The sequence below is a fragment of the Wasmannia auropunctata genome, unplaced genomic scaffold, assembly GCF_000956235.1.
Source record: "Wasmannia auropunctata unplaced genomic scaffold, wasmannia.A_1.0 LD336053.1, whole genome shotgun sequence".
Taxonomy (NCBI): Eukaryota; Metazoa; Arthropoda; class Insecta; order Hymenoptera; family Formicidae; genus Wasmannia; species Wasmannia auropunctata.
The window spans coordinates 2,160,955-2,185,557 of NW_012026837.1; the positions used below are offsets into that span (position 1 = coordinate 2,160,955).

At 41.2% G+C, this 24,603-nt stretch overlaps 2 protein-coding genes across 2 annotated transcripts in view; one reads left to right on the top strand and one right to left on the bottom strand.

Moving 5' to 3' along the window:
* The window catches only part of LOC105451022, a 91,174-nt gene that overhangs the window by 45,989 nt on the left and 20,582 nt on the right, over positions 1-24,603 (bottom strand). The window lies entirely within an intron of this gene.
* LOC105451021 (cyclic nucleotide-gated cation channel alpha-3) overlaps positions 9,843-24,603 on the top strand; it is a 122,308-nt gene continuing 107,547 nt past the window's right edge. The window contains exon 1 of the mRNA XM_011691208.1: positions 9,843-10,179. Within this exon, the coding sequence (XP_011689510.1) occupies positions 9,843-10,179 (337 nt within the window). The remainder of the gene's footprint in view (positions 10,180-24,603) is intronic.

Sequence of the window (24,603 nt, forward strand, 5' to 3'; positions counted from 1 at the left end):
TTCTACTCACTTCCAACCTCGAAGTAAATCATTGAACGGTATATCGGTTCTTTCTCCTACAAATTATCATTAATGATCTGTTCTGAAATTTAATTTTGGGAAAAATGTTTCGCTAATATTTATCAAACAAATCTATTTTTTGTCCTATTTTATTACATTTTATTGTAAATATAATTATATTTTATATTGTGAATTCTCGAATGACTTTAAATCACACAAAAATTACTCCGTATAATTTTTAAGGAAAACGTACGTATTGCAAAAAAAAAAATGAAAATAAGAACGGAAGTAAAGCGAGTAAGAAAAAAGAGAGAGTTGAATATAAAAGTTTAATATAAAATCCGTCTATCCATATATTTACACTTTTCATTTTAATCTCGGATCTCTCTCCTGCAGACCGTTGCGATATACTTTCACAGACATAAAACTGAAGAAAAGAGATACTAAAGAAAAAGATATAAAAAAGTGCTAATTATCCCCGATAAAGAAAGCGATTTCTTCTCCGAAGTAAACTCAACTTCGCTGTTACAAAGTTAACGGCGAATACTGGCGCGCGACGCGAAGAAAGCTTAACGAGGACGACAAGGAAATTAGAGGAACATACTTTAACATTCTGCAACGCGGGGGGGGGGCACGCTATTAATTACTTTTAATTATTTTTCGCTCGGGAACGACAAATCACGCGGATCGCAACATACCGCGAAATCCGAAACTTCGCCGATAATTCGATAAACCGCTTCTTCCGCAAAGTCAGATGATAAGTTAAGTTTGTCTCTCGCGTCGGATGATGCCGTACGGCACGTAAGTAGCGATAATCTCCTTACAACGTGTAAAGCCGCCCTGTACTATGTCGAACGATCCATCGGACTTAGTAAATCTTCTAAATAATGCAACGCGAGCTTAGCACGCGTCACTTTATTGCAGGTATCGGCCCAGAGGTCCCGCCGCAAGTCTTCGCGCGCAAGTGCAGGCTTATCGATGTTCGATCACTTATGTTAGTATATTGCGGGAAGGATTTGTCAGAGCTCCCGCACCGCATTTTTTTTATTTTTACGGAGGAAACGATCGATCGGCTCAAGTTACACCCGCGGCATGTATCCCCGTGATAAGGGATAATTATACTTCGGATGTTCCGAGTACCTCGATTAGGATACTTCTTGTATTCGCGGTTTGACGTAAATCGCCGGCTCGAACTTTCGGCGGGTCATAAATCTTGCGTGTCGTCGAGGTTGACTTGCATTTTGTCTACTTCGCGACGTAAAGGCGAGGCCTTTTGAAGTTTCCAACTCATCGATCGAGTGGCATTAAGGGCAAGCTTGCGGCAAGTAAGTTTGACAAGCGAAGTAGATGTTGCACTTATATAATGCCCAAAGCTTGTAACAGCTGAAATTTGCTTTTCTACATCATTAGGTGTGGACCGGTTATGTAATATGAGTTTTGCCCGCGCGCTGTCTAACGTTTTTTTTTTGTCAGGCCACGTGTTTCCAAGTTTCCCATTTACTAATTTCTATCGGAGTTGTGTGGGTGAAGTCAATTTCTATACCTTTCCGTTTTGCAGTACCGTGAAAAAGTTGGTGCGCTTGCTTCAAAGCCATTCCGGAATACACAAAAAGCTTTTTACTGAGGTTGCCCTTTCGCACGCAATATACCTGACAAAGCACTCCGCAGCAATCAATAATCAACGAGACTGTCAAATCAAATTTTAAGAAAGATTATATTTATCTTATGAAGAAATATAATCTTTCTTTCTGTTGAGAAAAAGAAGAAAATGTTTCATGTAATCGTAGAGGTACTCTAATTCTTTTAACGTATTAAAGTGCTTTCTCACTGGTAAATAAAAAGAAAGCAATATGGTTACAACATATAAATTTCTAAAGAATTTTACTAGCATAAGATAACAATTCGCAAAAAATATTATTTATTATTTAGACAAAATTGTGATAATCAGTCAAAATAGATTCGACAGAATATGATATATAATAGTTGGAAGATCGCTAAGAAAGAAAGCACAAAGGTATTATATTAATCTTTCAGATTTCAACGTTAATTGTCGCGAAAACAAAACTATAGGTACAAAACAAATTTTATTCGTGACTTATTTTTCCGCAAGAGGTCAATTTCTTTTTTTTTTTTTTGTTATATCCCTTGTAAAATGCATTCTGTGTTCACTGGAAAATTGTCGACTCCAATGTGACATACATAAACAGCATGTATATTCGCAGGTAAAGAGTTAAAGTTTCTCTTTCAACCGGCATTCAGCGGGGAGACTACATTCGGACGCGTTGCGTCGGAATGCTCGTGTCGGAGTAGCCGGCGCTCTTTTCACTCGGTCCATTGGCCGTTTCCATTCGGTTTCCGCGGAATTCCATTTGCGCGCGAATCCTCTGTTTTTTTCCCTTTCTTCCCTCCCTCCCTCCCCAACGCGCCGTGTCATTTTTTTCCCTCCCTTTCCTCCAGTCGTTTTGCAATCTGCGACTTTTGACATGCGAGCTACAGTTGAGTCGGACGCGTAAAACCCAACCCGATGAGAAGCATCGGCGCAGAATATCAAGTTTAATTTAACAAACTCGATCAATCCGACAAACGAAGTGGGCACGCAGAATGTGTCGTTAACGTTTGTAACCCATATACGTGTTTTTTGCGTCCCTTTTCCTCTTTTTATTTTCGCTTTTTCTGTTTTATTTTAGGTAACCATTGGGCGATTCATCGAATCGTGAAACATTCGCGCCCATCAACGTTTGTTTCCGGTTGTGTAACGGTGCGCAGTTTTTTTGCAGTTTCAAAATGCGATTTTCGAGATAAACTCTCTCGAAAATGTAATATTAGAACACGGTCTCGAGCGTGTATTCTCGACAAACTCGAAAAAAAAAAAATGCAGGAACAGTCCTTCGACTGGTGAAGTTGGAATAACGGCGACGAGGTCCAGCTTTTATTTGCGTTTTTCAAATAATAATTTTCAAAAAATTCTGCTTTTCCATCCAGAATCGTAGTTTATTACTGCGGTCATTCTTTTCAATCGCAAAAGCTGCGTTTTATGCAAAAATATGGGAATAATATCCGCAGCGGCGGACCACGCCGCGCCGCGCCGGGTCAATTCGCGAGTTGTTCCCGCTCCGGTCACACGGTTATCAAATTTGAATAATCGGACGGATCCGTATGCCGCGGCGATGCAAATGATTCGCCACGTATATACGCGATAATCGATAACATCCGCTTGAAAATGTCGCTTACACGGTAACGCGCGCGTATCGGGGAGGGCGGCATCCTTTTGCGTATTAACGAACGCGAAAAATCGGAACTTCCATTAGCGGTGGAATCGATAGGTCGTAAAAAATTCACGTACATTTACGCCCGCACGCATAAGCGCGATTCCCCGCGCTTGTTCTCGCTCCCGAACAAAGATTTCTGTTCTGATTCATCGACGTACATGTACCGGAGAGGCCGCCGCGCGTCGCGTCACGCCGCGCCGGGTTGAGTCGAGTCGAAGCGAGTCAAAGCGCGAGTCGAAGTGAGTTGAAGCGAGTCATTCGTCTGTTGCCAGCGCCCGCGCCGCGCCGCATCTCGTCGCAATCAGCCCGACGCCGTGTGGCGCGCCCGACGTAAATGCTAACACATCGACGACGCATCGACCGTAAAGTGAGAAACTGCAGTGTCTGCATTTATTGTCGGTGACGACAGCGCACGGCCATTTGCAGCCGCAGAGCGTGTACGCCGTCGTCGTCGTCGTCGTCGTCGTCGTCGTCGTAACGTCGCAGAAACGGCAATCCTTCGCCTCTCGGTCGATGCACGCTACGCCACGCTACGCGGGCAAGTTAAATTCACGGTAATTTCCGTGCTGCGCGAGCAGTACGGCGAAAATGGGATCTTAAAACTTTTCCTGTGAAATATAAACCCCCTTTGTGAAATAAACGAGCAAATGTTTCCTGGATATTGCAAAATTTACTTACTATACAGAGCCAAAATGTATTCCCTTTATCTTGCGTAATTGTCCGAGAGATACAAAAGATCGAAATGGATAAAATAATTACGAAGGGGGATTTGTCACTATAAACAGCGGCTTTTGCGTTTTTTCTCCAACACGGATGATGTAGAAAATCTCGTTGAATCGTTCCGGTATCGATCAACTGCCGCGCTTCGCACCGCTCGTGTGCGCGCAAACGCAATTGAAAAAATATCAGGGAAATGGAGTCGCACAGTTTATGACGGTCGTTGCAAACGAATATCCCGTTTTCATTGTGGAATATTTTCAGCGGGAATACGCGTCGTGTACGATTTATTTTCGGCGAATTTCGATAGAAAGCTTGAACAGATTTCGGCTGGATGCTGCCATATTTCATGAGCAATATTTGCTAATAAATTAAGCAAAGAGAAACAAAGAACAGAGTATCGTGAATATTAAATTATACATTATATTCCGTCACAAATATTTTTATAAATATCGATTATAAATGACCACGGATATACAAGTTGGATCAAAATGCAATTAAATCACTAATGTAATTTTTTAATTAAATTTATTTATTGTAATAAATTAATGGTACTTATTAAATTCAATTTAATAAGTACTTCTGTCGTTTCTAAAGATATTCTTTGGAGCATCCATGCATTTTGTACTGTAATAGACGCCATATAAATTGCGCAGCATTGCCGCTCCCATGATAGATGAATCTCCTAAGCGTCGTTATGAAACTATGAACACGAAAGCAATTCGGAACGATACGCCGCGCAGCGGCGACACACCGCTCTGATTAAGCTGCACTAACACAGAGCGCGACGAACTAAGATATTGGAGTTTAAAACTACAGATTACTAGAGCTTTATCGAGCGTGCCCGCTTATTTATTCCGGATGAAGCGCGCAACATTCATTTATATATTTATTTTCATTAACCCGTATATCAAATTGCAAATCGCTTTACGCGTTATGTTTCACCTGAAATTCTATTTATTTCGGCAGGCGGAAACGTTTTCTTTCCGTTTCCGATATTGCGAAATTAAATATATACGCTCGTTATTTCTACAAACCGACAAAAAGCAAATCGAATCTTCGGCTGTTGCGCAATATTTAGCGATTTGCTCAAGATCTATCTGGCCTCCTCCGCCTAAATCTTTAAGGCAGAGGCCTCTCAGCGGATGATTTATCGGAGAACGCCCGTAACCCCCGTAAACTTTTAACTCGCTTTCCAGAGAGACCCGGCACTCTTCTCTCGTCCGAGATATAAATACACTTCGATTCTCGCCGGAATTTTTATAAGCTAAAACAAACGTGCTCTGGTAACGTAGACCACCGACGGATATTTTTTTCCATATTATACTTTCAAGTTACGATTTCCATATGAGAGAGCCGTCGAGTTTACGCCTGGATTGCAGCGGCACGACGACCCCGCCGGCAATAAAACCAGACTCTCGTTGCCTACATAATTTATCCGATGCTGTGCAAGGGCTCCTAATATTCATCCCGTATACGACAGCCATTGTTCTTTGTTATGCGAAATCAATTTAACGCACTGCTCGAAGATCGAGCACATCGTGACGTCGTACCCCGCCGGCTAATTAATTATCGATCGATCCGTAAGAAAGCGAAATGGTGCAGCGGATAAACCAAATCGCGTCGCGTTCGTTGGGAGGCGAGACATATTTCAATAAATTCATTGCCAGTCTCTTGTAATTTATAACAAGATACTGGCAAATAACAATATCGTAACAAAATTCACGTTATTGTTATTTTAAAAAGTTCAGCGTTGTCGTGTATCCCCGTTTTCTTAATCTTCGCAATTCGTAGCGATAACATCATCCAGATCTATGATAAATCTATGAGAAATAAAGATAAAGGACGGCGCAAATCTTTTTCCGCGAGATAACAAGTCGCTTTCGTGTTGTAATGTGAAATATCGCAGGGGCATTTTTTCGCGCGTCGCGACGCGTCAAACGATTGAGCACCCTGCCTTTCTCGCGCGCGAGACTGAGGGGGCAAAATAATACGTCAGGTCAATGTCCCTATATATTCAGAATCTGCTTGGTCCTATTCTCGTATACGTACAATGCCCTTTTCTCCTTCATCCAGCCGCCATCCCCCTTTCTCCCTACCGGTTCATACTTATATCTCCATGCCGCACAGAATTTGCATACTGCTAATGCGACGACGCATCCATCATCTCATCACCCGACAGGGTGCATACGTGTGTCAATGCGCTGGTTAAAAACTGATTTAAAAATTTCGACCTTGTAGCTGTTACATAGAATAGTGCGTAAGACTTGTACTGCAAAGGCAAGATTAAATTATTCTAACTGTTAGATATTGTGCATAGAATATTTTCCTCTTAATTTCAGAGGATTTCTCTTATGCTCTAGCTTTGAGATTAAAGTTATCGCAGCCACTTTAGCACAATCGAATGGAACTTATTCGCGAAGTAATCGATCATATTATTGTCCATGCTTTTATCTTAATATAATTGTATTGAATTATTATAATTATTGACACAATATTATTTTAATCATTATTTTGAATTAATAAATAGATTAATATAAGGATATATGTGTATCTCGTATGTACAGAAATTCTGTCTGGCCTAAGAACAACTTGAATGTTCTCATTGGAGATATGTTAGATCGTTACGATCCATTTGCTGCCCCAATTCCCGTGAGATTAATCTGAGTGTAACGAACGTATGAAACGTTCCGCGCAACTTGAGGTTCGGCATAATCGATATTAGCAATTTCGAGCGGGCCACATCCTAATCTCCAGCTCATTACTTCTCCATCAACGTCGAGCGCTTTGCTCTTAAAGAGAAGTCTCTGGCCCTAGCAAGAGAGTTCATGAATCTCCTGTGCCCGGGTTTTCTCCGGGTCGTAACGTCGTTCGCGCTCACGAAACTCATCGATATCTGTTGAAACAACGCGAGCCAATCTAACTTCGTATTTCCGTCCAAATCCGCACAGTAACCGATCAATTGTTGTGCTCATGCTTTTGTCTCAATATAATTGTACTGAATTATTACAATTATTGATATAATTATTATAATTATTGACACAATATTATTTCAATTATTATTTTGAATTATTAATTAATGTGTATATAGATATATCTTGCACGTATAGAACTCTATCTGGCCTAAGGACAAAGAACTCAAACGTTCTCATTGGAAATATGTTAGATCGATTTGAGGTCTCAATATCTTTCAACGTAATTTTCAGCTAGCACCCTTCATTGAATAATTTTCGTCTTCTATGTTCTGCCCGCAGGTACTGTCGCGCTGTGCCCACGTACCTCGAAGACGACGGCGGGGAATCGAACGCGGCGTATCGAGTGTATCAGCGAGAGTGGTTGAACGTGGAGTAGACGAGAGCGCAGCAGCGGCACGTGAGACGAGTGTCGTCGCTCGAGACACTTGTTGCACGTCGGCCGTCCCTTAAAGAGGGTCTGTCGGCGTCAATATCGGGCCACCGGGTATACCCCGGTCGCGAGGGAGGTACACGGACCCCGTTCGTCATCCGTTGTTGTCGCGGCTGTTGGCGAGAGAGAGTGTGCCGACGTAGAAAGAGCGTGGCCGACGAGGGGGTGCCCAGGGCGGGTGAACGCGCGCCATCGGGCCGACCGTAGTCATCGCGGCATGTCGCTCGACGCTCGACGAGTCGTCGCGTACGATCGCGTGGCGAGCGACGCGTGCCTCGTACGCCCCGTGTCGATCACCGTTCGCAAAAAGTGCACGCGCGCCGCCGCCGCCGCTACCATCGCGATCGCGACGCACAGTGATCGTTAGCGTGTCGTTGCGATCGGTGTCGGAGAGGCGACCTGGGCGACGTGCTCGACGAGCGGGGTGCTCGCTTGGTATGCCGCCGATCGTCGCGCGACCCTCTACGGTGCTCCTCGGCCGTCGTCGCTGCTCCTCACGTCGGTGCGTACGAACGGTGCTCGTCGTCGGGCGGCTGCTCGTCGAGTAACAATCGGTAGCGCGGCAGCCCGGGTTCCGAGGCGCGGAAGCGGAGTGCCGTGGACCGCGTGTGGCACGCGTGCCGGGGATCAAGAGAAGAGCGATCATCATGTGCTACGCTCGGTGACACCGGTCGCGATCGTGCGCGGCGTTACCGTTGGCGGTACACGTAGTCAGCAGAGAGCAGAGCTACCACTGCGGGGCGGCATCACCACGTGGTAAGTACATTCCGCGTCGCGTCAGAATTCGAGAGTGCCGTCGCCCCATTCTCTTGACCTCCATCATCCGGCTTAGGTAACCGTGTTCTTATTGTGTAGAGACGAGCCAGGGTCGAAGACCCTTTCACGTCTGGACTTTAATCCCGATAATCCCTCCGAAGATCGTCGTACTTTGCTTCACAAGTATACACGGGTATACGCAAGTATGGTTATCACAAGAGTACATCGTTTAGCATAAAATCAGCTATCTTTAGCATAAAATTAGCGTATTAAAATACTTCATTAAAGTTTATGCCTAGATTATAACTCTACATTCTTATCTATCTATTTCTGAATTATGATAATTATAGATTATTCAATTTCGACATGCGAAATATTTCATAAACATATTTTTTTCTCTTTAGTAAAATGCAATACACGAGCGCAAGGATAAAACGCAATTTATCATGTATTACCAAAGTTATCACATATTCTTCTAAGCAAAGCTCCTAGACAAAATCGATAAGACGGAAAGATAGGGACTAAAGGAGATGTATGTGTCCGTCTAGATCATTTATCATAAATGTCTGTCAGGGCTAAAAATGGGCAAATTTTTATTCCGCGCAAGCTGAACTATTACGTAGCTTCAGGCACACCGGTGAATTTCAATTTTTATGAGTGATTTGTTTCTCAGAGGGACATCATTCATTTCATACTCTCTCTCCGATGCGACAAGTAGATATAAGTCTCGTATGGTCAGACGGAGAGCCGTTCGAAATTACGACTTAGATCATTTATCAACCGATTATTGTAAATGTTATTGTATTCATTTGTATTAAATTGCTGCATAAATTCTATCCATAGTATTTGGAATTTTACCATAGTATTTGGAAGAACTTGTGTAAATTAAAATCACTAATAATACATATATAGTTTGTATAGTGTTAAATTGTATTTTGACTATGTTTCATGTATGTTTATTCAATCATATATAATGTTCACTCTTTGCTACTAGAATTCGCTTAATGTTTGTAAACTTTTCATTTTCATTAATTTAAAACTGATAACAAATAATGTATACAACATAATATCAATTATAATTATAAATAAATGTTCAGGTTGGGCATATCAGCTCGGCTGCTGCTTCACCTATTGTGTGCTCTGCTATTTATTTTTATCTCTATGATTTATGTAATATCGACAAAAAAAATTATAAACCATTGCATATAATAAATTATTATTATTATTAGTGCAGTCGACGTAAAATATCATTTTACGAGAATCTCAATTTAACTACAATGTTATAAAATATAATAAAATAATATAATTTACATAAAATAATAAAATAGATACAGTAAAAATCATTTGTGTGGTACTAAACAGCGATGCTGCAAATGTCCACGTTTCAAAATTTCATGCTGTATAGACCTTGAAGAAAAAATCCGGGAAGTATATGAAAAAAAAAAAAACAGGAAACAGATAACGCGGCGGGCGCAATACAATACGATCTTAAATACAAGAATGTTTACGGAAATTGCAACTTCAAAACCTTGTTCTCACTAGCGAACAAGACTTATGCAGCAATTTAATACCGTCACGGTTCGGCGATTAAAAGGCATGGCGCAATTTTAGGTGGATATCCCCGGGCGTGTACTCGGGCGGTTTTGGCTAGGACAAGAGGAAACAAAGACCGGAAGGCTGGATCACCTCCGTGGAATGTCTTCGGGCGCCAAGCGACTGGTGCAGTCGCTTAGGGGCCGAACGGGGGGCAGGGGCACCGGCGGCGGTCGTTCCGACGCCGGTGCCGGGGAGGATAGCGGCGTCGGGGGTGGCGGGGCCAGCACCAGCGCGACGAGACTGTGCCATTACGACAGCGGGCACGAGCTCGACGAGATCTCGGTGATCGGGGCCACCGTCAGGGACAACGAGGGGCTGACGACGCCCACCACGCCGTGTCACTGCAGGAGCATCAAGTATGGCAGTGGACAGACGCTTTGCAGCATCGCCGGATTGCCGCCCGCCCCCGCCATACCCGCGCACAGAGCACAGTCCGGTGAGTTCGATCACCAGCAATTGCTTTTCAGCCATCTCTTACTGCCGACAGAGCAGTTTAGACGGTCGAGTAGTTTCGCATCATAAATGAGTCATGTATCGTTTTGGCACACATACACATATACACATATACGTGATCTGACGACGTCAATGAAAAGCATTGTAAGAAACTTTAACTTCTTTACGTGAATAATCTTCTCGAAAAATCTTCGCTTTTAACGATTGCGCGGTAATTAATAATAGAACCTCTCTATATTCTAATTTAATAAATTATAATATTGTAATAAATTTCCATTGTTTTACTTTTGCGGGCATTATTGGTTTATTTGGTTAAACTTTTCTCCGTATTTTTAATCGTGACAGCAACATCTGTTTCTTTTTTAGAACAGTCCGTAGATTAATGCACATCTATCATATTACGGTATTATCGTTTGTCATTGTCTCTATTTCTGATACGGATAGACCGAAAAAAATGTCGGTAATAAATTGTGTATACGGTAACACGTACATTGTCGAGAACGAAAAGAAAAACGCGCATTGCTGATTAATACACTAAGTTATATACGTTTCATATATATCTTCTTTCGAATTGCTCAAAAATTCACGTGAGATTTATGAACTGACCCCGTGTGTCGCGTAACTTTGGACTTTATTCCCAAAGTCATATTTCGTATGACTTCTGGGGATAAAGTCCAAAGTTATGCGAACTGACTATAATATAAGGCTACCCATTTTCGATTCGCCGAGTTCGGCTAGCCCTTCGTTGCAAGGGAGCACTGTAGTCGCCGCCGCCGCCGCCGCCGCCGCGACTGCAGCAATGCAGTAACGTAGAATTATGTAACGATGCACGTGTAGAAATGGTACGAGTATAGCAAGCGGCTATCAAAAAAAAAGAAGAATGTAGACAAGCTGACCGCGGGAGCTATTAATTTTTATTACCGCGCGTATTCTCTCGCGCCTTCGGACAATCACGAAGTCGCTTGCTGTTGATTCGCTCTACCTACACGCCCGTTGTGTGCGCGCACCGTCGTTCTCGACAACCCCGCGCGGTAGTCCAGTGCTGCAACGAAGTATTTATTGACACAACGCGAAACATATTCACTATACGTTTCGTTTCGCGCGCTGCCGTTAAAACCAGGCCAGAATTTTTTTCGCGAAACATAACGCGCCCGTTCGTATCTTCCAATCTTCGCGCGTAACTTATATCGCAGCTTCATAAACAGTCGTAAATTCTTGTTCGCGTCTGTAAGAAGCGAGATTTTTGCTTGTTAGAAAACGCGTCCTTTCACTTTACACTTAGCCTCGCGAGCATACTCTTTTTTAATCTTCTTCACTTTTGCGAGAAAAGCCTCGCATCGGTCTTTTCTCGAGTTTTTCCTCTCGAGCAAAATAATCCTGCTTGCCGTTCGGCGATCTTTATTGCGATCTCACGTCTATAATTCCATAGATGGATTATCTGTGTCGAGACACTCCGAGACTCTATTGCGTCACACGTAACTGCATGTGATTGCGAAGGTGTTTATATATATCGTGGCATTCAGAGGAGGAAAATGCACACCGCGTTTTTTTTTGCTCGCAACTTATCTGACAAAATTGTGTCTCTTGATCACCAGACTAGACTAGACTGAAGCAGTAAAAATGTATTTTCCGCTCTGTCGTCATAACTGCATGTAAGCTTCGTTCAAGGCGAACGAGATATTTGTGAAAGCAGATGCAATGCAGAAAAGTAATAAGACACGTTTCTGCCGTTTCTGTTTCAGTCATATTAATCTCTTCTATTTCCTTCTATTTGCACGTACCTCGTCTCTCGCGCGCTTGGAACACGCGAATGTTAATAATCGCTAGTTGATATCAGCTGAATAATTGATTGCCTATTTACTCTCTCCAATTTTACATTTATATAGTATTTTGAAATTGAGCATTTGCATATCGTGAGGAAACACGAGAAAAGGAGCGCGTTGGAAATTAAAAGCAAACAAGTGCACACGTACAGAAGATAATACATTAAATTATGACAAATGAAAATGTGAATTCTCGTAATTGTAATATCATATACGACACCAAAAGTTACTTAAAACATTAAATTAATCAAGGAAAAAAGGAAATTTGTGTATAACTGTTGTTTGCCCGCCCGTGCTGTGCCGGCGTAAAGAAAAGTTCTTTATTAATTACACTCTTAGAAGCCTTAAGGTTTTGTGAGGCTTCCCTAAGACTAATGGAGCAGAAAAGCAGCGTTTCAGGACTTTAATCTTACGACATAGCTAGAAAGGTTTCGATCAACTTTGACGCCATTAGAGGGAATAGCTGCTACTGTCTTTCCGAGGGGCGCTTAATGCGCCGCTTTGACTTATCGTCGGAAGCATCTAAAGAGACCGTACTTCGAAATTCGCGCTTAAACTGCAAGGTTAAAGTACAAATTCGGTCGGAAGCCGATTTAAAATATTAACGGTGATCGCGGCTATTATCCGGTAGTCACGGGTGATGGGAGATAAAGACGTGATTACTTTCCTATCCTTGCCACACATTATTACAGACCGCCTCCCGCCCCGCGTTTCCACGAACATAAAATTAAGATCGCCGTTAAACGATCGCGATGATACGTCGATGATGCAATCCGAGCGCGATCTTGTTGCGGACTTCGGCGCAATATCTTTCCATCGTAAACGCGAAAAGGCTTTATGCCTCCCCTTTGAGTTCCGCTACGCCAATGATGGCACGACGGAGGCCGATAATACTAATCCGCTAATCGACAGCCCTGTTGGGGCCCTGGCATCAGCGGCAGTTGCCGGATGGTATCGCGGGGAATTTACGAGCAACGGATTTCGATAATGGTCGATTCGACTCGTAGACATCTCCATTTCTCTTGACCTAATTACGGACACGGTACGCGAGAGATCGATGAAAAAAAAAATTGCCACCGGCGAAAAACACCTTTCCAACCGCCCTTTGTCAAGCGAAACATCGTGTGCAGATCCCTATATGAGAGCGAGGGCGCAAGAAAAAAAAGAAAATAATCGAGAAACACGTCTGACGCTGTTGGCTGACACCGACAGAGACGTGAGCTTTAAATTATCGTGAAGAACATTCGAGTTAAAGTGCCCATCGGGGAGAGCCTCCCAGATATCTCCATACGTCGATACCGTAATATTTTAACCAAACGAAGATAGGAGAGAACGGGAGACTCGATCCATTAGCTTTAACTTCACAGACATTTCCGTCACGCTTAAATCACGCATTCGCTTGAAAAGTATCTCTCGCGTTGGGAAATTTTCATAATTCGCAGAATTCTTTGACGTTTGTCGAACTGTTCAATTCGGTAAAAAAAATTTGATTCATGTTATACTTGTGTAATCCTCACTGAATTCGAACAAGTCTTGCGAGAAGCATGCACGTATCGCTTCGCGAAAAAAAATATTTTCCGAGAGCAAGCCGCTCGCTCTGCATCGAAACGCCAAAATTGATAGACAGTGTTAATCTTCTGTGTATATCGTGGCCCTCCCAATTTCCTCTTCTCTAGAGACGTCAGAGATGATAAGGGAGAGGAAACTGCTAACGTCAGGTTGATTAACTCGAAAGTTGTTGCCGGCACCAACACTCGCCGCAACAACGGAGTATGTCCTCCACTGTGACGGCGGCTTTTTCTGACTCATCCGCTAACTTTCTCCCCCCGCTGTGTTGGAACGTCGTTCAAAGTGCGCGTAAGCTCGTATCTGAAAATCTCGCCGCTCGACAAGAAACCGAGGGGAAGCGGGGAGGGGAGGGCGAGTTCCGTTCGCGGAAGTTCACGTGGACGGACGTCGTCGCCGCTGGAGAGGAGTGGATCCGCCGACGGCGGGGAAGTCTTCTTTCCGTCTGCTCGAACACAAGCAACTTCGGATCGGATGCAGCGCACGCGGCCCGCCACGCGCATACGCGCGCTCTCTCGCACGAAAATCGCGGTCGGTAGCAACTCCTCGGAGTTATGTGTTTGCGACGTGTCTTCGACGGTAAATAGGCGAGCACAAGTTCAGGCTTTCCCCTCCCTCACCCTCTCCCTCCCGTTTCAATGTAGTTTTGCCGACACAGGAGCGGCATCGGCGATGTTAAGCTGGCCCACCTACGGATATATCGCTATTCACTTCGCGGTTGGTCCGCCCGGATTTCACCGCCCGGGACGTTGTTTCGACGGGTATACGTTCTGGAAGAACAGTAAATTTGATCGAACGATTTGGAGTGAGATAGAATACTTCACTTTTTCAGAATTTTCTCCTAACAGATTTTCATGAGAAACTCAATTATAATAATTTTAATGTTTTACAAAAAAAAATTGCTAAGATAATTTACTTCTCGTTTTATTGCTACGAATTTAATTATTAATTATGTCACTCTTCAATTGTACTCGTACATGGGAAATTAGAAATAATTAAAAACTGATATAATGAGTGAATTATATATTGTGTGTCTTACTGCAATTAACTCTGAATTTTTCCGCATTGCGGAGAATTCTCGGAAATAAATAGACGCGAATATCACGTATGTATTTATGCAACATGACAAAAAAAATAGATACGGTACAACATATTGTCGTTATCATCTGCTTTTATTACGTATACCTACATATTGCGGTACGGTTACGTTTTGGCGAAGTGGCGAGCTTAAGTTGGCCTTCTCTACGGACGCGCTATCGGAAAAAAGTTCAGTTTACGGATGCAGTCTAAATGTATATGCATAATACAATGCGTCTCACGAGAGCCACCGTAACGATCTTGATAAAGGGAAAAGAGCACTTTTCCCTGCAATTTGCTTCTAGATGCCAAGAGTCGCTGTTTACCTCACTGCTCTCCGCTATCCGTGAAAATTGCAAAAAAACTGTACGGCATTTTATTAACACGTTCCTCATCATCATTTTAAAACGATTATAGTTTTATCATATTAATATTTTTAATATTATTTAATATAATATTGGTTTGAGTAAATCAACAAGAAATGCATATTTAGCAAGTGCACATATTGTAGTATCTCTTTTTTAAATAAATGTGTATTGAATTGTTATTCTTGTGTTTAAAAAAAAATCATTGTTTAAATTTGGATATATATAAAAAATATAGATATATTTATACATCTACACATATTTAAAAAAGATAGATATATTTATTTAATTTGAAAAGTTTACATTTATTAAATTAATACATATTTTTTTCGAAATTTATAATTTGGAGCACTTGATAAATATATGCAATGTCCAATTCGCACGAAACATAATAAACCGATGATGTAAGAAAAATGCGTCATACGCAAGTTTCCGATAATGCTCGCTGTCGCGTTATATGGCTGTAATAGCATAGCGATATGATCATGAGGATCGTAGAAGAACCAGCGAACTTATAGGTGCAAATTGTTGGATTAAGGTACGATCGAGCAACGCGAATAAAAGTGTCGAAGGAAGTCGTGATAACTTTTGCCCGATGCTGCTTTCCGCACAATGCAGTCAACATCCCTGTTTTTATTTGGCGGTGAAAAGTTGGAGCATGTGGCCAAGATAAAAGTTTCGAGAGAGAAAGAGAGATAGAGAGAACAGTCGGGTAGAGTAAAATCGAAATGTTGAACTTTACGCTAAATGGAAAGTCCAACAGATACAAAGAGTTGGGAAAAACTTCGGTTGACTGCAATCTCGTTCCGTTTGCACGAGTGATATCTATGTCTTTTCATTAAAGAGATTAATCTCTGACGCTGCCGGCGCTTCCGGCGACGGTTACAAAGAGGGGGTCGCTTGGGGTGGCTTTAAAACGCTCAGAGGTTCGTTACCTCTGGATTTGGTCACGATTGAAGATATACCGCGCGACTTTCGCGATATTATTTCAATGATATTATATAGAAAGCCATTTCTCTCTCCCGCTCTCGGCGGACGAAAAATCGAATCGAGAAAATAAAGAATGGCGCGCACTCAATTTCTAACAAAAACAAAAACGTATTTCCCGCTTTCTACTTTATATCAATTCTTAGTCGGTATTATTTTCTCGGATATATTATGTTATCAAAAAAATTGTGACAATAATTTCATATCAGATCGATATGTATACAACAAACGAGAAAGAAAAGTCAAAAAATACGACCTAGAGACTAGATGTTGATTGCCCAATAACATTCTTAGTTTTTAAATCTTTTAAATTTGAGCTATCGTAAATCGCGACAATTATTGTCGATCTTTGAAAACGCAGCCACAATTTAAAGCTGAAATAAAAAAAAATTTGTGCATCACATCCTAAAAATTACAAAAACGTTAGCAACTCGTAAAGAGAGTATAGGTGCTGTAAACTATCAAATGTTTCACTGAACAAAATAGTTCATCTTTCTAAGCAATTCTGGTGACGCGACAATACTCAATACTATTTTTTTTTTACCATATATATCATCGATACAAAATATCTCCCTTGGAATCTTTCGAATGTTTTAAGGGGAGGTTTAATACCGGTTTAATCCCGCTAATTGAAGGTCGCACCCAAACTTTGAGTCGCAAACTCCCAAACAAGTATTTAATGGCGGGTGAACTTTTGAAACGATTAAACGCGTCCGAAAACTAATGCGATTAACTTTGCGACGATATTGCAGATAAAATCCGCGGTTGCTTTTAACGGAGAACTTAATCTTGTAACTTTACGACTTTATGCCCTGGCGATCCGCAGTGCGGCCTGGTAGAGGAAAAGAAAAGGAGAAATTATGTCACGCATTTGCGAAAACTGGAGTAACGAGAATACAAAAGAGCAATTAGTCGCGTCTGTATCTATCGATCTGACTTCGACTTCGTTTCTCAGCGTAAATAACAATCTGTCGATTACCTCCCTCATATCCTTTGACGATTCCCCTTTCTCTCCCTTTCTCTCTCGCCCTCTCACTCTCTCTCTCTCTCTCTCTCTCTCTCTCTCTCTCTCTCTCCCTTCCTCGCATACACTCCTTCACTCCAAAATAGCTTTCTCACTAGGCGCTATTGATATCGCATCAACGTTATACAGATAGAGAGGGATCAATACTTCGGTACTCCCAATACCTCGAGAGGTTGAATGCAACCGTGAAGATTCCTTTGTAATAATCGCGCGGGACCTTTGACGGGGAGAGGCTCTCCGTTATCATCAAGCTCTACTTCCTTCGCTTCCATTGCCACGAGCGGATTGATTTCCTGCGGTGCGACAGCGTCTGCGATTGAAGCAATTACAGTACAGGGGGAGGGGAGGGGCGGGGGAGATGTTCTAAGTGAACTCCGGACTTATTTCGAGACGTACGGAGCTTTCGAAACTCGGCCATCGCGTCTAAAGCCTCGTTATTAGTTTGCTTGTTAGATAGAAATCCTCGCTTTTGCGCCGATATAACAAAATCAAATAGACTCTGTTGATGTTTAGCAACTTTTGTCGATCGATTTTATCTGTACAAATTTTTAGGAAACGTACGGCAAATACGCGTAATGTTCTATAGTCTATACGTGTTTTCTCTCGCTCGGAAATATTTTTAAACTCGATTTCGTCCTTTAAAAGAAATATTTAAATAGCCCCTCAATTATATACAGATAAAAAAGGCTCGACAGTTTTCTATTGATTTAAAATTTGATTAAATCCTCCCTTCAGGCGTGGAATCAACCTATATGAAAATCACATATGCTCCTAGTTATGTTTGTGTCCCTATCGTCGTCGATGACATCAACAATACTCGACTACATGTCAACAGAGGCAGCGGACAACGAATCGACGTTAATTAGATGGGCACATGCACAGCTTTCGGAAACAAGATGACGACTCCATATGCATGCGAGAACTCTAGGTTTATGTTGGTTCAGTGCGATGCAACGTTTGATGGTACAAACAGATAGGATATGAAACTCGGTACCACGATTGGCCTTCGGCCAAAATCCCTTTGCAGTTCATATATATTAGAGCTTTAGGCTTTGTGCGCATAAACGCGGCCTTCATAAATGGCGTTAAGACTCACTATTATATTGAAGCTATGCGAGGATCGACAGGAGCGAGGAAATGGAATCCCGATAATGTGAAAACAATGCTTAAGGAAATACAAATAACGCATTCAATATGCTCTTTGAAATTTCTTAAAATTCTTGATAGCATAGGAAGTCGCGAAATTTTATGTTTGGATTAAACTCTTCTTATATCCTTGGACTTACATCTTGGATCTGTCACAGCTTTATCTATTTTCCTTTCCTCACGTGTATACGAGACAACAAATATGCAAAATATTGCGAAGTTTGCGTTCAATATTTACTTTAACGTATTTAGAAAAATTTTCTGTATATTAAACACAAACTTTAATATACTATATGTTGCGCATACCGATCTGTGTATAACGTGTTTTATTTTTCCGATATGACTGCCGCGATTCAAGAAGCAGACATTTTCCCGGGATAAAATTCATGCTAACGCGGACGACGCGTTACAAATTGTCTCGTCGTACCTTGAGATAATTTCGCGAAACAATGGACAAAAGTGGAATTTATAATTTAATTAATTTGCCCATCCTTTCACATATGAACAATCAGAATTTCTTTTTTTCTTTTTAGAACAAAATGCAGACCTAATTTTTTGTGGAAATAAAATTATTATCCATTAATATGATAATACATATACAATTGCAAAAATTCAGTTATTTAATACACTTTATTTAATAGACCACTACGCAACAAAGAGTTAATAAAAAAAAAGATTGCGTGTTATTTTATAAACTTTTGCTAATATTCGTATTAAAACTTGAGCGGCACTCAGGAATCGAATGTAATAAAATATTCGGAACAGCGCTTTTGTCGGGAAGCCTTTTGTGCGTTTTCGATAACGAATACCAACGTCAAATTTCGACTGTACGTTATTCGCAATGAAGCGCACTGCGTCGGTCCGGACCGGATCGATGTGGTCGGCTAAGTGTATTCTGAATATTCCGTCGCATTGAAATTTTCATCAAGCTCGTGAGAGAAAACGCAGCTCACGGCAATGAAATCGGAGAGAAGAGGGAGGGGGGGACGAACAATAACATAACTGTGCCAGTAACTTTGAAGTCCTCATATAATTCTGCAACGGCCCCGTGACTTTTGTTACGGTATTATCGACGGGGCGCACGTTGAGTTCCCCAACTTCCACATGTTATTCGTTTTTCAATACGACCGTATTTCTACAATTTTGCATATCTTTCAATATGACTAACAGTTTAAATGGAAATTACTTCGTGCAAGTTTCAACAAAATACAATATTTAATAAAATTAAAACAAAAATTATAATTATTTATTCTTTAATAAACGATGTAATTGCATGTTAAAATCGAAATTGCGTCAACTCAAGAGAACAATTTAAACGTACACATATATATAACTCAAGCAAATGCATTAATAGCGTTTGCAAAAATACTTTACAATATGCAGTTCATTAATTTTTTTTTGTTTCCTTCTGAATGTAAAATATGCAATTAATTATGTGACTTGAAAAATATGTATTGCAGAAAAATTTAGTCTTTTCATAGACGCGTATTGAACACTATTAACGAAGCTGATTGTACATAACGATAGCGTGGCGCTAGAAAAATCAATACTATTCTGTAGCTTGTTATTTTCTGCAGAATTTATTCGCCGACTGTAAAATAGTATTAATTATTCTAAAATAACAAAATATAAAAATAAGAATTATCTGTTTTATTCTTAAACCCTCTCACTAATTTGATGTTCGCTTAATTTAATATTCGTTGCTTCTGCAGCAATATTTGAAATAAAAACATTTTAAAAATATCGCGCTCATAAAAGAACTTGCGTCGATAATTAAATATTAATTATAGGGAGGAAGTTGTATCAAGCAAGCATGTAAACACGATAAGCAAGGGTACCCTTCGTGTTCTACATCCTTCGATGAAGTCTATTCCCGCGCTATAAGCAGTTGTATCGTTACCATGGCGCGAGTATAGTCGAGGAGATTTGCATACAAAAGAGCCAAGATGCTGAAGTTGTCGTAGGGAGGAGAGGGGGAAAGAATGAAGGTGGCTTGAATAATTTGACTGTATAGTTAGTGCGCATAATTTCGAAGATCGTCTTCACGCTTGAAATCAAGATCTTAAGCAAGACGAACGCGCCCGGTTTTTTTCCTCACAAACGTGCGCAGAAAAATCGTGTCTGCGAGACAAAGACCCTCTTGTTCACGCTTGTTAGCGCTGACGCACCGCTCTGATTTTCATACTTAAGAAACGAGATCGCGGTAGATTTAAATTCGTTCGCAATTTCGCCCGAGAGTTATTGCGCTCCTCGCCGCGCCGGCAATTAGAAATTTTTAACACGCGTGCAGATAATAATAATTTTCGCGTGTCGCGGAAAATGCTGAGGTACGCGGGTTCTTCCTAATGCCGGAGCGATTCCGCGCGGATTATGAAATGGCCAACGAACTCCGTGGTTTGCGGACTTAAAATATCCCGGACGAGCTTAAGCCGCTCTGCATATGGTGCTTGCGTAATAGCGTATAAGGACGAAGAAGAATAAAAAAAAAAAGAACATCAAGTAACTCTACGCTACGGTCTAGCGATATAATCCTCAAGAAAATGCGTATGTGAAGACGGTGTTATGCGACGGTGAGATGGCGTTCGAGATCATATAGCAAACGAGCTTCGCGTTATGATGTTCTGATATTCTCTCAGACGAAAGAATTCGTGATCGCGAGTCTTTCACTCGGGCAAAGACGGGCCTTATATTGAAGTAAACTTCTCATCTTTCCAAATAGTACAATTTTTTTATTAGCATTCCAAATTATTTTCAATGATTTCTCTATTATAGCGTTACCATTATTTATTCTAAATAAGAAAAACGGAGATAGTATAGTGAATCAAAATAATGAAAATTTTGGTCGCTTATTGATAAGAGCAGGCTGAATTGTTGAGAGTTTGCACTTCCGAATTTTGCACGATAATCGTGGTAATCGAATAGCGCGCTAGGTTTTATTACATCGCACGCTTCGTTAGGTCGGTGCACGTTCAATGAATCGATCAAGACAACGTCGCCTATTTTATATGCGCTGCTTTATTCAAATTTATGAGATGTCGTTTTCGGTCGATATCGGTAAAAAGAACCGGTGTCGCGCGTGATGCTCCATTAGGCAAATTAAACCAAAATTAAATCCGGCAGTGATTGCAATAACGATTCTCGGCGCGCAAACGACTGAAATAATGCCGCTTGAGTTATATTTATCGAAATATAAATCACTTGACGGAAATATTCTGCCATGTCCATAATAATGGTGAGAGTCACCGTGCTTCACCTCCCCTTCAACGTTTTCGAGCATCGTTTTACTGGCCAAGCCACACCGCTAATGCGAATTCGCGGCCAATATCCTGCAATTGTTTTTCGAACCAGGAAGTTGAGTGTCGCGTTCCATCGCGTTTACCCTTCCTGTATTACGCTCGATATGACGGCAGCCGGTAGTTGTTTACCGGAGATATTTTCGAGTAATGCACGGGATGGATGGCGGGCTGTCTATACCCAGAAGATCGATGTTACTTCTAAAGCGAAGAATTTCATTTGTACGGTATATACAACGGGGGGGGGGGGGGAGTACATATTGTCAGTCATGACCGACAGCGAGCTCTTACTCGTATGACTTTGTTCGTGTACAGAATTAGCGCATTTTTCACCTCTGAAATAATCTCGCCGGCTAAATAAACAATCGTTATAGAGCCTGCTGTCATCGAACTTTTCCCGTATTTCTACTTCGCGCGTTTCAATCAACTTTCGCGATACGTGAAACGTGTACTTTTAAATACAACTACGTTGAACCTTTGCGTATGTGTACGTGCATGGTCGCTTATAAAATAAAAAATATTCTCAGATATCAATTCCTACAATCTTTCGATTCTCTCATGATATTTGTGTTTTCGCAGCTCACTAAATTTTTAAGCGGAGTATTTTACACGTTGAAAAAAAAACAGGACGATATTTATCACACAACCTGCATGCGCGTTCCGATTCAATTCCGATCGAAAGTGACGTTCCGTAAAACGAGGCTTTCGAACCGGGCGCGTTCGCGTACGTGTATGGTCCATCTCATCGATCGAATTCCCACACCCTGTATCCGAATGATCTGACGCCCGCGTTCACGTTTCGACAGTGCAAAACAGTTCGTTCCGCGAGCGATGCTAATGCACGTTCGCAACGTCACTTCATTAGCATCAAATCGAATTGATACGCAGCAGGTGTCTACTTGGCGGAGCTCCTAGCAATTTTCCTAAGTTCCCCAAGTACAGCCTACAAAGTGCTGTCTAAAATCTCGTAAATTCAGGCCACGTGTTGCCTAAGATAAAAAGACAGCCTATAAGATGTACATTTTTGTTGTTTTAGATATCATAACGAATATCTGAAACAAAAATCTGATAAATTAGTCTTTATATTAAAAAAAAGACATCTTATTTCAATAAAATTCCATTCAAATTAATTGGAAAATAAATAGCGTAATTTTTAAATATATAAGAATTCTCTCTTGACTTTTCTCTTTTGGCTCTTGTTTCTTGATTTTTCTTTCTTGGCTCTTCTCTTTTCTCCTCTTTTTATTATTAAATTAAAATTATTCTTTTTTACTCTTCCACTTTTTTTTAAAGTTCATTATTTTTATATACTATATATATAATAAAAAAATATATATATGGATAAAAAATATGTAACTACTATGCAAGTATAGGTAGTGCATTTATCATTGAGAATTTCAACGCCAGTTGAGAGGTTCTGGTTATATCGAAAGCTTAAACGAGACAGAGCGATCGAGTCAGCAGAACGAAGTGAAGTGCTTATATGCCGTGTAAGTAGCTTCACGATAGACGTAGCCTCAGAGATTGACTCACAAAAGCCGAAGAAAATTAGGTGTCAATCACTTCAATTCACAAAAGGGGAATTTTGTCATGCGTCAATCGTCCAAGGACGTCTATTTATGTAGTGAAAGAAAATTATGTGCATCGACGATCGAATATACTTTTCACGTGTAGTACTATCGAATACGAGTTATATTTTTTATTTTACTCTCAATGAAAATATTTTTAAATAGAATTTGGTACTGTATGTGTGATTTGAAATTTTAATTGTAATTATAATAATTATTTTATGAATACAAATTCTCTAGAAAATGTTTTTATATAAATAATATAATAATATTAATATAATGCTTTTATATTAATAATAAAATAATATTATTTTATTTTCCGACTAGTTTCAATTATATCTCTATTTTAAAAATAAATTAGCAATTTAGAAAGTTGCAATAAATAGACTTTGGTTTATATTTTAACAAAATTAGAGAGAAATCCCGAAAGCTTGCTACCTACATATATATGTGTATATATTGCGAAATAGTTTACACACGAATACATGTTACGCTGCGACAGTTGAAACACGTGCCATCGTTGAAACACGCGCCACGTACTCTCTTTCACACCTTTTAAATCCTCGGATATTCAATTCCCGGCCGAAATTTATGGACGTGCTTATCGTGAACGATGATACAAATTGCACCCGCTTGGCCACGTCGCCAAAGTGCTAGTTATAGTAAACCCGTTGGATCAGATGGATCTCACCCAGGACCGACTTTTCTTCAAGATATCGCGCGGGGAGATACAGCCGGATTATACAAGTTTTCAACTCCACTTCCGCACGTTCTTTACGAGCGGGTGCTTCAACGGCAGCAACGTACTCCCGCGCTTCTCCGTATATACCGAGAGATGAGAAGTCTCTCGGTATATACTTAATGCTCCCTCATCCGCGGATCCCTGCATTCCGCGCGCATCCGCCAATCGAGTGAGATAAAGATGCAAGCGCGTATCAGTCGTATTATTCGTAGCATTCCTATTATTTCGTCTGCCACAATGCGCGAGAGTAACATTATTAACCGACGGAGGAAGGAGGGAGAGGGGTGCCGCGCACACGAGAATACTCCGCTTACTTCGAAGCGGAGTTCAACGAGGATGGTTACGAGTACGATTTAACGTGCATCTAACGTGATTAATGAATGCGGTTTAATCCTTTCGCGCGCCGACATTATTCCCGTCGAGGCTCGTTTGTTCGCTCTCGGGAGTGCACTCGCGGACAATCCGTAGCTTCACATCGGCCTTTTGTATTTAAAACAAACCGCGGCGCTCTCTCTCTCTCTCTCTCTCTCTCTCTCTCTCTCTCTATCCCCTCGCAGATAGGCGGTCGGTAAAAAGCAGTTCACGTGCGATTAAGCGCCGCCCGGTAAGTGCTCGCGCCTGCTGAACCACCGGCCGAGATCGCGTTCTGCATTTTGTATGATTAACGTGCAAGCGTGCGGATGCCTCGCTTATATACCACGCGCTAACAAATGCCCATAATTCTCCGCAACCGTCACCGTCCTTCGTGATTAATGCCGACTATTAATTGCTGTGCCTTGAAAGTCGGACGGATTTATATTTCGCAAGGGACGATCC